The sequence below is a fragment of the Doryrhamphus excisus genome, linkage group LG20 (assembly GCF_037039965.1).
Source record: "Doryrhamphus excisus strain RoL-2023G ecotype Guam linkage group LG20, RoL_Dexc_Guam_v1.1, whole genome shotgun sequence".
In the NCBI taxonomy this organism is placed as follows: domain Eukaryota; kingdom Metazoa; phylum Chordata; class Actinopteri; order Syngnathiformes; family Syngnathidae; genus Doryrhamphus; species Doryrhamphus excisus.
In genome coordinates, this window is record NC_136376.1 from 3,597,441 (window position 1) to 3,613,172 (window position 15,732).

Consider the following 15,732-nt stretch of genomic DNA (forward strand, 5'->3'; position numbering starts at 1 on the left):
CAATCAATCAATTCAAGCTAATTTGTTCTCCTGATGGACGTTTACTCTTTTATGTCTGGTGCAGACCAGGATGAAGAGAGCCCCATGCAGGACTCCCAGGGACCGCTTGTGAGGTCTGTGGTGGAGGGTGATGTCTGCCAGGCTTCATCCTTGGAGCTGTCACCTTCAAACAGCTCTGGGGGGACCTACATGTGGGATGAAGAAGGTCTGGAACCACTCGGAGGTCCCGGGACCATAGATCCATGTGATCTATACGATGACTCCGACCTCAGTAGCATGGTGCGTAACATTGACAAACAAAATAAATACACATATAAAGTCGCTTTTTATGCGCCACAGTCTGTTCCAGAGTCCCAACTAAAACCACTTAAGTCGTTTTCAGCTTCATAATTGAATAGCCTTATTGTTCCTTTATCACACACTTTGTCAGCCTCTCTCTTTCATTATCGCTCTCGGTGTCACTTTCGATTCGAGGCAAATTAGCTCTTTAGCTTGAGCTGTCCTCTTCATCACGCAGTAGCCCGACCGACACACTATTACACTTAGAATCCTACCACCACTCCATATTCCCAGCATCACTTGTTATGTAGTTTCGATGATAAGACATGAAACGCCTTCAGTCATTCAGTCCAAACAGAGCTGTAGTAATTCTACACTTGATGAAACTTACTTAATATTTGTCAGATCAAAACACAAACTCTGCATAAGACTTCAAAACAAGTGATAGTTGCGTCCACTTGACCGGTCTAATTCATACTTCCTAAAACTGTAGTCTAAGCATCATGGGAACTGTAGTTCTTGTAGCCATAAATTAGCCATAAATTAATGCGTGGATGATCGCCTGAATGACCAAAACTTGTGGTTTAACTCAATTTCCATTTCAATTTTCCATACTCGGGCCACCTTCCAACTAACTGGATTTTCACCAAGACTTGGTACCCACTACCACTTCCTCATTAAGCAAAGAGGTTAAGTAATATCCCCGGGAGGAATGCTGTCCCAGCCACCGACTGGACTGTAATAGCCTTTTTAGCCTTTGGTTCTCTGTGTTCACGTACCATAGCGTCTGATCTGGGGCACAGATAAAGAGCTTTCCACAAAGCCTGATTAGAAATTGAATAATAATAATAATAATAAGCCTTGTCTTGTTACTTCTTTGTAGTAACATGTGATATTTACATATGACATATAAGTATTTTTGTCATTAGTTGTATGTGTGCAATGGGAATAACTGGCAGCATAGATTACTAATTAGATTCAGTCATTGTTAGAAATTGCAATATCAAAAATAGCATGTTATTTTTTGGCTATAGCTCCTAAAATGTTGAGTTTAACGACTCCGGGACAATATTGTTGTTATTGACAGTACATAAATAATCATTATATACTTACGGACACATGCCTGAACCATGCGTATCCGATTAGAAAGCGTCATTTAGCATGTCTTTAGGATTGCGTGCCCATGTTTACGTACTAGATTAGTACAGCCGGCATCATGTGGTTTACTCGAGCTTTGGGGATTTTTACATTCCTTAACTGTGCGTAGAATAGAGGTTTATGTTTAATTTTTTGTATTTTATGTGGCTGCACGGCGGTCTAGTGGTTAGCGCGCAGACCTCACAGCTAGGAGACCAAGGGTTCAATCCCACCCCCCGATCATCTCTGTGTGGAGTTTGCACGTCTCCCCCGTTTTCTCCGGGTACTCCGGTTTCCTCCCACATTCCAAAAACATGCAAGGTTAATTGGCGACTCAAAATTGTCCATAGGTATAATGTGAGTGTGAATGGTTGTTTGTCCAGGCTCCTCCGCGACCTTCGTGAGGAAATGCGGTAGAAAATGAATGAATGAATGTATTTTATGTTCCATTAACAACTTTAAATAAGTTTGTTTTCCCCACAAAAGTACACAGCTGGTTCTTGACTATGTTGTAATAGCATACTCATTCCACACGGGGGCACTGTGCATCCACAATAACACACCTAAAGGTGTGTGCATTGAAACTTGCTCCTTGTGTGTGTGTGTATATATGTGTGTGTGCGCTATAGTCATGGTTTTGGCTATATTTGGCTCTATCTACATTAGTACACCTCTGTGTAAAATTACTGAGTGGGCGACTGGAGCTTATGATAGCATTTTCTATGATGCACCATGCAAGGACTGGCATTGACAAAGAGTGGCACTTCATGTCTGCACAGTATATACCGTATATATTAGTGTTTGTATATTCAAAGCTCACACTTATTGCTTTTTATTGCTTCCATATTATTGCAGAGCCCCGCTTTTTGCGGGGATTACAATGGACGTAGCAAAAATACGTTTTTTTTTTGTGATTCCCAGGATATCCTGAACAACCTGCACCCCGCTGGAGCTGGAGGGTTGGATGACGACGACGACGACGATGATGATGATGACCTCATGCTGGACATTGACCTCCCAGAGGATAGCGTGCACGGTGAGTCCAGACCCATTGTTGACATACAGTCGCTTACAAAACTAGCCACATTTCCGCCACCGTTTTAAGTATCTTTTCACATTTATACTTTTTTATTTACAACATATTGCGCAACTGCAGGGTCTTGAGACACATGCTAACTCGCAAACTAGAGAGCTAGCGACCTAAACGGTAGCCTTCAAGTTATTTCCTTTCAACTTAAATAGCCAAAAACTTACCACTTCCACACGGATAGGGAGGATAACTATTAACTGTTATTTAACCTTTAACATGAACATGAATCAAACGTAATAATTTTTTCTGGGTACATCATACCATACAGCATCCATATCAAACTTGCCGCACATAAAATTTTCATATCAAGGCGGGGGCCTCAAACTAGTGTCCTGCGGACCACTTTTGGCCCACGGGCCGTGTGTTTGAGACCCATGATCTAAGGGTTACAGACATAATTTGAGCAACTTTTTTACAAAACAAGTGCCGCAAAGCATGCAGGGAAGTGTTCACCACTCCCAGTGATGAAGTGGAGTGATGACCGCCCCCAACATGCTTTTACCCTTCCATGCACGTGTGGAAAGCTCTTGAGTTCCTCGAAGTCCACATCTTCGCAGACCACCTGGTCCACCAACATCTCTCATCAGGTGACCGAAGCACGGCAAAGTGTGTACTTCCTCAGAAAAGTACACACTATACGTCAAGCCCAACTCCCCAAACTGATAAACTTCTTGACCTACTGCTGTACAGGTTGGGGGGGCGGCAGGGGGGGCTGTAGCAAGTGCTTGATTGGATCCACTCCACGCTAACTCAAAGACGTTTACACTGGCAGACTCCTGCGATAAGCCAGTGGACTTATGGAGAACCTTTCCCACCACGGACACTCACTTTTCTCCCCACTTCCCTCTGGAAAACGTGACAGGATATTAAGGAGCACAACCGACAGTCTCAAAAACAGCTTTTACCCCTCCCAATACAATCAGCAAGTACAATCCCCAAATGTAAATAAATAACACCACTTTGAAAAATTAATCTTTTTAATCTTTTATTTTTATCTGCAGGGCAACTAATTACAAAGAGAAACTAAATTGTTATTGTTCCTCTAACAGAGACAAAGTTATATTCTATTCTACATAGCTGACAACACCAGTGACTACCAAGATAATTACATGGTGTCGGTGGCGGCTGCACGAGTGCTGCCAAGTATCTACCATGTGCCGTGACATCAGCATGTTTACATGCATTAGAATGAAATGAATTATTGCATAAATTTGGTTAAAAGCAGCTTTATAAACATTTAAATTAGATGGTGTTGGACATCTGAAAGAACAGATTAATATGTTTAGATTATGTGATTGGAAACTTGCATTTATAATCTTTGATCGAGAGGTCAATAGAGCGATTTTTTTTTTTACGCATCTGCCAGACTCCATGGAGGATCATGGCGGTGTTCTTAACAACATTAATTAAGAGGAGAAGAAGAGGAAGCCGGAGGGGGGGTCGACAAGGAGACGAATTAAAGCTTCAGACGGCGATTAAAACATGAAAACAGGAATGTTGCCAACAACACAAAAGACCTGTAGACCCTGGAGATGGGCGGGCCATGAATAAGTTGCAAGTTTTTTACTGACTCGTTAATGTACTCCCCCTGGTGATCATTAGTTAAATGACCAGTCACTAATTGTGCGTGTTTTACTCTAATTTCTGCGTGGCCAGCCAATCACAGGGCACATATAGACAAACAACCATTCACACTCACATTCATACCTATGGACAATTTGGAGTCGCTAATTAACCTAGCATGTTTTTGGAATGTGGGAGGAAACCGGAGTACTCGGAGAAAACCTACGCATGCACGGGGAGAACGCATCCCGAGGGTGGGATTGAACCCTGGTCTCCTAGCTGTGAGGTCTAACCACTCGACCGCCATGCAGCCCTTCAACGTGACGTTCATTCATTCATTTTCTACCGCTTATCCTCACAAGGGTTGTGGGGGTGCTGGAGCCTATCCCAGCTGTCTTCGGGTGATAGGCGGGGTACACCCTGGACTGGTGGCCAGCCAATCACAGGGCACATATAGACAAACAACCATTCACACTCACATTCATACCTATGGACAATTTGGAGTCGCTAATTAACCTAGCATGTTTTTGGAATGTGGGAGGAAACCGGAGTACCCGGAGAAAACCCACGCATGCACGGGTAGAACATGCAAACTCCACAAAGAGATGGCCGAGGGTGGAATTGAACCCGGGTCTCAGTTCCAAATGTAAAATTTGTAAATAGTTAATGGTGTTATATTAGTAAATAACTAGTTGTTTTCATGTAAAACAACCATTTTTGTGTTGTTTATGCTGGAGCCTATCCCAGCTGTTTTCAGGGGAGAGGCGGGGTACACCCTGGACTGGTGGCCAGCCAATCACAGGGCACATATAGACAAACAACCATTCACACTCACATTCATACCTATGGACAATTTGGAGTCGCTAATTAACGTAGCATGTTTTTGGAATGTGGGAGGAAACCGGAGTACTCCACAAACTCCACACTTAGATGGCCGAGGGTGGAATTGAACCCTGGTCTCCTAGCTGTGAGGGCTGCACGCTAACCACTCGACCGCCGTGCAGCCCTTCAACGTGACATTGAGCCCAATAATACCTCCAAGATGACAAGTACTTAGAAAGAAAAGAAAGAAACGACAACAAATCTTGAAGTGTCACGTGTACAAGCCAGTCTGTCACTTCACTGCTTCCACGGCTTATTACGGCTTGATCAAATCCCCGCTTCTTTTTGGCTCGCCAACATCTGTTTAAACGCTGTTCCCATCTATTGTGTTGTCTGTGCGCTAGCACACGAGTTATTTATAGGCTGTTTATCCCGCTTGAAATGACAGCTCGGTAGCAAACCTGCGTGGAAAGGGGATGATGCCAGCTGTCTGTGAGTGTCGCCGCACACACATGAAACACATACACACGCGTGTGCGAGCAGCATCGGCAGACAGCGTGATTGCCTTGACAGTCGTAACAAGGTGATTACTTTCGTGCCTCATTGTCCCGCTTCACTACCGCCGTGACGTCACGTCTTTTGTCGACTTTTCTTTATCGCTTCTGTGAATGTCATCACATTCTCGTCTCTTTATAAAGACGTGAAACGGGCTTAATTGTATGTGCTCAAGGTAATCAGGTCATGTTTGATTGTGCTGGCAGCGTTATTATGAACTGATCAGATAGCAGTGTGTCATATACAGTATACATGAGAGAATGAACAGGAGTTTAGAAATGTTGACCTCAGCCGTCATGAATTTTAATGACTCGTGTGAAGATAATTCACACTTGTCAGCACTGAAACAAACTAGATTAGCAATTCTTGGCCCGGGTTGTTTATTGGGCTTAGCTTGATGCCGAATGTCTGTGACACATCCCGGCTTGGTATGTATGACAAGGCCTCCTTCACTGACACAAAATCTAATATAGACGCGTCACTTGGGCTGGCGTTCACGCGCAAGCTCAGCATGGCGAACAGGTTCTAAAGAAATCAGAAAATATTTGAAAAACAAAATGAAGAAACCGCATCACACTTCGGGATTTTGCGGCTTCAGACGATACAAGGGAATTTGAAATTACATTGTAATAATCCACCAATTTAATTTCTTCTACGGTACACTCTTTTATAAAGAGACTGTATGACAGACAAAAAGGCTCACTCCATTCACATTGTTCTATGGAAGAAAGGCTTCAAGGTGATGAAAACAATGCACAGATTGAACCCTCTTCTGGCCTGATTGTTGGCGACAGAGCAAAACAAACACGCATTATTGAGTTGATTTTCATTCACTGTGTGATTAATTCATTCATTTATTCTCATCCCAGGCCAGACATTTTTTTAAAGAGCAATTAACTTGATTAAACCTGATTAAAATGAAATAGGGTTGCACGGCGGTCGAGTGGTTTTACACGCAGACCTCAATCCCACCCTCGGCCATCTCTGTGTGGAGTTTGCATGTTCTCCCCGTGCATGCGTGGGTTTTCTACCGGGTACTCCGGTTTCCTCCCACATTCCAAAAACATGCTAGGTTAATTAGCGACTCCAAATTGTCCATAGGTATGAATGTGAGTGTGAATGGTTGTTTGTCTATATGTGCCCTGTGATTGGCTGGCCACCAGTCCAGGGTGTACCCCGCCTCTCTCGCCCGAAGACAGCTGGGATAGGCTCCAGCAACACCCGCGACCCTTGTGAAGCTAAGCGGTAGAAAATGAATGAGTCTTCATACTACATGTTCTTCTGGTAATATTTGAACTTTGTTCCCATAATATTTGTTTAATATTTAACATTCCCAAAGTTACTGTAATTCTAGATTTAGTTGGTTTATCATTATATTACAACTTTATGCCAACTTCTTTAATGTGAATGTGAGTGTGAATGGTTGTTTGTCTATATGTGCCCTGTGATTGGCTGGCCACCAGTCCAGGGTGTACCCCTGCCCGAAGACAGCTGGGATAGGCTCCAGCACCACCCGCGACCCTAGTGAGGATAAGCGGCAGAAAATGAATGAATGAATAAAATGAAATACAGTAAAGTCTCGTTATATCGATATTCTCGGGAGTCGGAAATAATACCGATATAACCGGACTATCCATATATCCGATCCTGCACCGAACTGCATTAAAAGTGGGCAGATCTTTGATATGGCATGTAATTTTCTCCTTGAGTTCATGGATTGCGTATCTAGCATGCTTTTGTACTACAATACAATTTGTACTACAGTAAATAAAAATAAACTTACGCTGTAGTGATTACCGGTTACCGGGACATAATTCACCCCGGAACTATCGATAGGGAAGGTGTTGCCACCCGGAGGGGTAGGCGCGAGGGACGGGTGTTTTCCGCTGTGTGTGCTGCACTCTGGTGGTGGAAGTGTGAAAAATAAAGTTGACTGGAAGCAGCCGTTCGCCGTGTTCTTTTTTGGTATTGAAATCCTTAAGCAAAGATTGATTTAAGCTGCTTTTGTATCGATATAAGCAGACCAAATTGGCTGGCGGGAGATGAAAAGGGCATCCTAGTAACCGGATTATCATAATAACCGTGTATCGTACTAACGGAACTAATTATATCATAAAAGACTAGAAATTTGCCGGGATAGTATCGTAATAAGTAGTAATTCGTTTTAACCGATATCGATATAACGAGACTTTACTGTATAAACACTGGGAATATCAAATACTAAAAATAAACAAACTGAAAGGAAAACTGCACTTAAAAAAACACAAACACATATTTCTTTCCCTTTTCTGTGCATTATAAAGATGTCCAATGACGTGCTTTGTTAGCTAGCTCATACCAACTCGTTTTCTCTTGTTATACACAGAAAATGGAAATACATTTGTGTTCGATGGGCAAAATAAAAAAATTGCACTTTTTCCTTAAAGAATGTAGCTGCCACAAGCAAGTAAGCGATTATATACATCAATTTATTAGATATTGTGCCTCTACAAAGGTTGAGATGTCCTATTTGTGTTTAAACAAATCCACAAGTGTCTTTGTGGCCATAGAAGAAGAGGCTGCAGACTGGCTGCACTGTTGAATTGGATACCATTACCGCTGAGAAGCTGTTTAATATGCCTTCACTGATATCAACAAAATATCACCAAAATGACCTCATAAGTAAATCAACACCGACCCCAACATGTAGCGAAGGGTATCATATTCCCGAGTGTTTTATTGGAATGTGTCACAGATGGCGCTGCTACTGTCTGTAAGCGTCATAATGTTGTCCTTAAGACTGGAATCAACCAAAGGAATGTAGGAATGTGACTGGTAGCCACGTCCCCTTCGTCGTCCTTTTTGGGAAGTGGTCGTATTTATAGCCCGTGTGACAGGGCAAGCACTGGGAAGGTGAGCCCAAACCCAACCCACGAGGCCGGCCCTCAGCGCCGGGATCGGGAAGACTGTTTGTTTTGCTTCAAGAGTCTCCGCCAGGCCCTCCCTTGCTGGCTCTGTCGTTCATTTCCTCCTTCCCAAAGACACCCCGACTCTGCCACACAACAGGAAGAAAAGCATAGGCCAAATCAGAACCGGATGATTTTTTTTTTTTCTTCTAAGTCGAGCTGTCAAGTCTTGTGGATGGAATAGAGGCCCCGCAGTTTCCGCTTTTGCTTGGACTCCAAACTGCAGCAGAGGTCCCAGGAAAACAAGCCTGACAACGTAGACTGGGACAGCCAGGGTGGACTTGGGATCTTTGGACATTTCGCTCCGTTTTCCTATTCATGGACCTCCCTCCCTTGGACTATATTCCCATTGTTTGGCTCCCTTAATGATTTGGATTGTGCACGTTTCCAGGAATGTAACGCCTGAGTATGAAAGGAGGTGCCTGCTTGGGCGGCGTTGCGCGGTGACACATTGGGTAAAGTATTTTAAGCAGCAGCGTTATTGTTACTTTTTGTTGTTGTTGTTGTTGTTTTCCCACTGTCTTCCTTGTTTTTCCGGAACGGAGGTCAGCGTTTATTATTTGTCAGATTTTACATTTTGTAGACATGGTTCAGAGTTTCCAAACATTTTTTTTTATGTGGAAATGACTCGTTTGCATCTGATATTGTTGTGCGAGCGAGCAAGAGAGTCAGGAGGGAGATGGATGGGATTGAACATTTTGAAAGGTACACATTTTATTCATGGTATGATGAAATGTTTATGTGTGTCTGTGTGAGTCAAACCCAAAGAAGAACAAATTCCTGCCTACCTTTTTTTTTGCATGGAACGTCTCATCTTTCACGAGCAAACCATTTGCACAAACAGAGAGGCGCGTTTTTTTTGCCCGTACGTACACCCCCTTCGCTTTCTGATGTTTGTAACTTTTGCTTGTAGATGCTGACAGGATGTCAAACGGCCCGAGCACAGCCCGTCGGCAAGGACCGCGGCGTAAGCATCAACGCTGGAGTGGCCCCGATGGCTTCGATGGACGGTTGGTCACCCATTTAGTACTCCAACAAAATTGTGTACGATATTAAGACAGCAAGCCAGACATCGTGAGGCATAGTACACATTACTACATATCGTACTCTTGTTTATTGTAGTTAATTGGTTCCGGACCCGACCACCATTCGTGGATTTTGACTCAATATTTACAAATGAAATATTTTCATGCCGTAAAAATCCTGTTTACGATCTTCTAAATACAGCTTTAACATTATTAGAGCCCTCTAGACATGAAATAACACCCCTATAGTTAGCTTTACATTAGTTTTACCCGATCTAGTAGATATAATCAGAGAAAATAAGACGTATTAGACGTAAATAAGGTAACATAGACTCACATGTTGGTAGTTTTATTCTGGACAGTATACTTCCCATGGTGGCTATTGTCTCATCAATAGATTGCAATGGTGGTCAGTGTAACTGTGCTCCTTAGCGGACCTTAGGAGTGAGTAGACAGTATCATTTTAGATGCTGAAAACAATGCAAAGTAATTATAAATGATGAATTTTAGGCGAGCAGTCTAGGGTATACCTCGCCTCTCAGCTGGGATAGGCTCCAGTATACCCCCCGGAATCCCAGTGAGGATAAGCAACATGGAAAATGGATGGATGGATGGAATTTTTGCCAAAAATTGGGACCAAAACCGAATCTTAATGAAAATTGGGGCTTTATGAAAACCTAGGTTTTACTATGACAGTAGAAATAGTCCGTTCCAGGGTCAAACTGTGGTCACCATGAATAGTACATACTCTTTTAGAGTAACTTTTTAAACTTTTATACAAATGTAAGAAGAAGTACTGCACAGGCAGTTTAGCATTAGTAATTATTATCATGCAAGTGTAAAAAGAAGTTAACCACTGTTAATAGTTGTCGGTACAAAAAAATGCAGTCTTAGTCAGTGTCTAAACAGCGTCTAATGAGGTTAAGCGGCATGGAAAATGGATGGATGGATGGGATTTTAGCCAAAAATTTGGACCAAAACCGAATCTTAATGAAAATTGGGGCTTTATGAAAACCTAGGTTTTAATACGACAGTAGAAATAGTCCGTTCCAGGGTCAAACTGTGGTCACCATGAATTGTACACGCTCTTTTAGAGTAACTTTTTCAACTGTCATACAAGTGTAAGAAGGCAGTTTAGCATTAGTAATTATTATAATGCAAGTGTAAAAAGAAGTTAACCACTGTTAATAGTTGTCGGTACAAAAAAATGCCGTCTAAGTCAGTGTCTAAACAGCGTCTAATGAGGTTAAGCGGCATGGAAAATGGATGGATGGATGGGATTTTAGCCAAAAATTTGGACCAAAACCGAATCTTAATGAAAATTGGGGCTTTATGAAAACCTAGGTTTTAATATGACAGTAGAAATAGTCCGTTCCAGGGTCAAACTGTGGGCACCATGAATTGTACACGCTCTTTTAGAGTAACTTTTTCAACTGTCATACAAGTGTAAGAAGGCAGTTTAGCATTAGTAATTATTATAATGCAAGTGTAAAAAGAAGTTAACCACTGTTAATAGTTGTCGGTGCAAAAAATGCAGTCTAAGTCAGTGTCTAAACAGCGTCTAATGAGGTTAAGCGGCATGGAAAATGGATGGATGGATGGGATTTTAGCCAAAAATTTGGACCAAAACCGAATCTTAATGAAAATTGGGGCTTTATGAAAACCTAGGTTTTAATATGACAGTAGAAATAGTCCGTTCCAGGGTCAAACTGTGGTCACTATTAATTTTACATGCTCTTTTAGAGTAACTTTTTCAACTGTCATACAAGTGTAAGAAGGCAGTTTAGCATTAGTAATTATTATCATACAAGTGTAAAAAGAAGTTAACCACTGTTAATAGTTGTCGGTACAAAAAAATGCAGTCTTAGTCAGTGTCTAAACAGCGTCTAATGAGGTTAAGCGGCATGGAAAATGGATGGATGGATGGGATTTTAGCCAAAAATTTGGACCAAAACCGAATCTTAATGAAAATTGGGGCTTTATGAAGACCTAGGTTTTAATATGACAGTAGAAATAGTCCGTTCCAGGGTCAAACTGTGGTCACTATTAATTTTACATGCTCTTTTAGAGTAACTTTTTCAACTGTTATACAAATGTAAGAAGGCAGTTTAGCATTAGTAATTATTATAATGCAAGTGTAAAAAGAAGTTAACCACTGTTAATAGTTGTCGGTGCAAAAAATGCAGTCTAAGTCACTGTCTAAACAGCGTCTGATGAGGTTAATGGAAAATGGATGGATGGGATTTTATCCAAAAATTTGGACCAAAACCGAATCTTAATGAAAATTGGGGCTTTATGAAAACCTAGGTTTTAATATGACAGTAGAAATAGTCCGTTCCAGGGTCAAACTGTGGTCACTATTAATTTTACATGCTCTTTTAGAGTAACTTTTTCAACTGTCATACAAGTGTAAGAAGGCAGTTTAGCATTAGTAATTATTATAATGCAAGTGTAAAAAGAAGTTAACCACTGGTAATAGTTGTCGGTGCAAAAAATGCAGTCTAAGTCAGTGTCTAAACAGCGTCTAATGAGGTTAAGCGGCATGGAAAATGGATGGATGGATGGGATTTTAGCCAAAAATTTGGACCAAAACCGAATCTTAATGAAAATTGGGGCTTTATGAAAACCTAGGTTTTAATATGACAGTAGAAATAGTCCGTTCCAGGGTCAAACTGTGGTCACTATTAATTTTACATGCTCTTTTAGAGTAACTTTTTCAACTGTTATACAAATGTAAGAAGGCAGTTTAGCATTTGTAATTATTATCATGCAAGTGTAAAAAGAAGTTAACCACTGTTAATAGTTGTTGGTATTTTCCAAACTTTCTATACAGAAAAATTTTGCCATTTTGTGCATTAAAGATGGTCAATTCAATGCAGTGTAGGTTTATATATGCTAGGTTATTTTAATAAAACATCCACATCTTAGCTTTTTCTTTAGCTTCATTCTTTCTTTTAATTAAAAAGAACTGATGGAACTCAGAAAGAACTTGTGTCACTTCCACAAAAAGCCAAACAACAAGCTATGATCTTGTCTTGTGCGACCTCACAGGATGCCGTGCATTTGTGTCACTTTGGAGGCAACGTTTTCAAAGTCTTGTCTTTTTGGAGGCTTCACCGCACTCTGCACAAAGCAGGGCTCCACACTTGACAGCCTTTTTTTTGTCTCGTCACTCGTAGGGCAAATTTCTTCCAGCACTACGACAGCTTCAAATGTTCACAGGCCGTCCCCTCTGAAGCGACACGGCAGGGCTTCACCGTGCTGGATGAAGCGTCGCTGCAACACATGAGCCAGGACTGCAGCTCGGTCAAGAAGCAGCTGCTCAGGCTGAAAAAACTACTGCAGGTACAAACCACGCACGCCATGATTGTTTTTTCACCTTTTGAGTGGGTGCCTGACCTCTGTGGGCAGGCCTGCGGTTCTTTGGATTTTGTTGTGGGGTCTTTTGTGACTTCTCGGATTCTCATTGGTCATAACCCACCAGTGGAGGATCTCAGTAATGAATGAGGTCCTCAAAGTGTACCAAAACAATCCACTAATGTTGTTTATACCAAATTCTGAACCCACCCATCTTCATGACTCATCAAATTAAGTGGAATTTTTTTCCTCCAAATAGGCCAAATTCAGCCTCAAGTGGCTCGTTTTTTTTGTGTTTATGACCATTTTGAGATGACAAGAAGAAGAAAACTCAAACAACAGCTCAATTAGGGATGTGAGCAGCGGAATTAAACGGAAAGATGACCCGTGTAGTAAAATGGAAAGTGTGGAATCGCTTGGGCTTTTATAGTACGGATGGATGAGACAAAGTCTCTATTGAATGTTGCCAGTCATACAAATAAAACACCAATAACTCACTTCTTCTTTCTTTGTGCCAAAGTAGCTCTAACATTGATGGAAGTTGGGAGGAACCTGCACTAGAAATAAATGCATCCTGAAATACAACATGTAGATTAAACATTTTTTTTGTACAAAAAGTGAGTTGTGGATGCCAGTATTTTGTAAACGTTCCGGCAAGATAATTTTATTAAGTTTGTTTTGATTGAATTCTCATTTTGTAAGTACAGTATAAAGTAATGTAATATTTTACTTAGTTTTTATTCACGTTTTAGAGGAAATCTGTTGTTATCTGTTATGTTAAATACTACACAATGTGTCTAGATGTTTTCCCAGTGACGACCACCCACGATAAAATAGAAGGATATTTTAGGTTTTGTGTTTACATAAAAAGCTTATTATTATTATTTATTATTATTTCTTATTATTACTTTTTTTTTTTCGATATTTCGACTAAAATATCTGCTTTAAAAAAATCTTTTCTTGTTTTCTTATTTAATTGTATTATTGAAGGCTGCACGGCGGACGAGTGGTTAGCGTGCCGACCTCGCAGCAAGGAGACCAGGGTTCAATTCCACCGTGTTTTCTCCGGGTACTCCGGTTTCCTCCCACATTCCAAAAACATGCTATGTCAATTGGCAACTCCAAATTATCCATAGGTATGAATGTGAGTGTGAATGGTTGTTTGTCTATATGTGCCCTGTGATTGGCTGGCCACCGGTCCAGGGTGTACCCCGCCTCTTGTCCAAAAGACAGCTGGGATAGGCTCCAGCACCCCCCACGATCCTTGTGAGGATAAGCAGTAAACAATGCCTGAATATTAGTTTATTTATTTTAGTTTTATTAACTAAATAAAACTAAAATAAATTAGATTTTAACTATTTTTTTACTGGCTGGCCACCGGTCCAGGGTGTACCCCGCCTCTTGTCCAAAAGACAGCTGGGATAGGCTCCAGCACCCTCCGCGACCTTTGTGAGGAAAAGCGGTAGAAAATGAATGAATATATTATTAAAATGTATCGAAGGCCAAAACAATTATGGGCTGCAAATGCCCCCTGGGCCGCACTTTGGACACACCTGGACTAAATGCTGAACCAGCACATTATGGGGGTGTAGTAGTCATAAAAACGATAACACAGGCGACACAGTAGTGGTGCATGTTTTGGCATATTTCCCCCTTTTGTGTGTTTTGGTTGAGGAACGGAAGACTTAGCTTTCCACATCCCGAGAGTTAATTTGTCAACCTAATAAGTTGGCTTGTGAGCTTATTCTGCACACAGAAGATAAACTCTGATCTGCCTTCTGGCAAAAAAAAAAAACAACAACATGCAAATTCATTACCGCATGTATTCCAGCAACTGGTTGACATTTATCCTTCATTGTGAAATAAAGGCGTTGAATGTTCCAAGAATATACTCTTGGAGATTGCGCCTAGGGTGAGGTATGTGCCGTCGGTGGCTGCCAGTCCAAGGCCAGATAGGGAGTGAATGTGTGAAGAAGTAAAATTATTCCACCTCACAACATTGCTCTTGAGGCATGCCTAAGGCTACTGTCATTGATTGTACTCACCGTGTACTTTGTGCGTTTTTGTGTGTTTCCAGCTTGAGGATACAGACTTGCCAGCAGCAGATGTTACTGAGGCGATTGAAAGCAATACCAATACTACGACACAGGTAGGAAAAATACTTGGTTTTTTTTTTTTGCCTTTAATGGCTGTATGAGGGTGAGCCGTAGCATATATTGTAATATATGTAAACGTGTGTCTGCAGCTCGAGGAGCTGCTGAAGGAAGTGAACGTGCTGAGAGAAGAAGTGAAGACAAGAGACAAGACCATTGTTCAGCTCACTCTGCAGTGTCAGCAGCTGGAGCAGCAAAAGCGGGAGCAAACGGTAAAATTCCGAGGAACTCCTTGACTGTTTATGACTGCAACATTCTTAGCTGTCTAGCTGGGATTTTGACTCCAAGTAAGGAACTCACACAGAAGGAAAGGAAACACTGTTTTTATGTTAATACAGTTTGGTCATTGGGAGGATAACAAGAAAAATACAACTATAATTTACTTAGTACTTGCACTGCATTTCTCTGCACGAAAAGCTCAGATATTTTGCTGTAAAAGCCTGATTGTGTCTTGATGAGCTTCTGTATGTAATACTCCTTCTTGGCAGAAAACACATTTAAAGTAAATAGTCTTTCACTTGTATAGCGCTTTTCCATGTTTGACACTGATAGCAACGGGGGGAGGGGGCAGCATCCACTCTACCACATTACCACGTGAGCGACGTCACCCCCTGGAGTACAGTTCCATGGACAAATATATCAGTTTTTCAAACATTTTCATGGGCTGCACGGTGGGCGAGTGGTTAGCGCGCAGACCTCACAGCTAGGAGACCCGAGTTCAATCCCACATCTCGGTGTGTGGTTTTCTCCGGGTACTGCGGTTTCCTCCCACATTCCAAAAACATGCTAGGTTAATTGGCGATTAA

General features: G+C 41.6%; 1 protein-coding gene across 6 annotated transcripts in view; it reads left to right on the forward strand.

Moving 5' to 3' along the window:
* Positions 1–15,732, forward strand: part of ccser2a (coiled-coil serine-rich protein 2a) — a 46,590-nt gene that overhangs the window by 8,890 nt on the left and 21,968 nt on the right. For all 6 annotated transcript variants that reach the window (XR_009120354.2, XM_078787359.1, XM_058058270.2 and 3 more), the window contains 6 exons: positions 65–279; positions 2,338–2,452; positions 9,305–9,401; positions 12,596–12,761; positions 14,851–14,922; positions 15,019–15,138. Coding sequence is in view for 5 of the 6 variants with exons in the window: in XM_078787359.1 (XP_078643485.1) it covers positions 65–279; positions 2,338–2,452; positions 9,305–9,401; positions 12,596–12,761; positions 14,851–14,922; positions 15,019–15,138 (785 nt within the window). In the remaining variant the exon portion in view is untranslated. The remainder of the gene's footprint in view (positions 1–64; positions 280–2,337; positions 2,453–9,304; positions 9,402–12,595; positions 12,762–14,850; positions 14,923–15,018; positions 15,139–15,732) is intronic.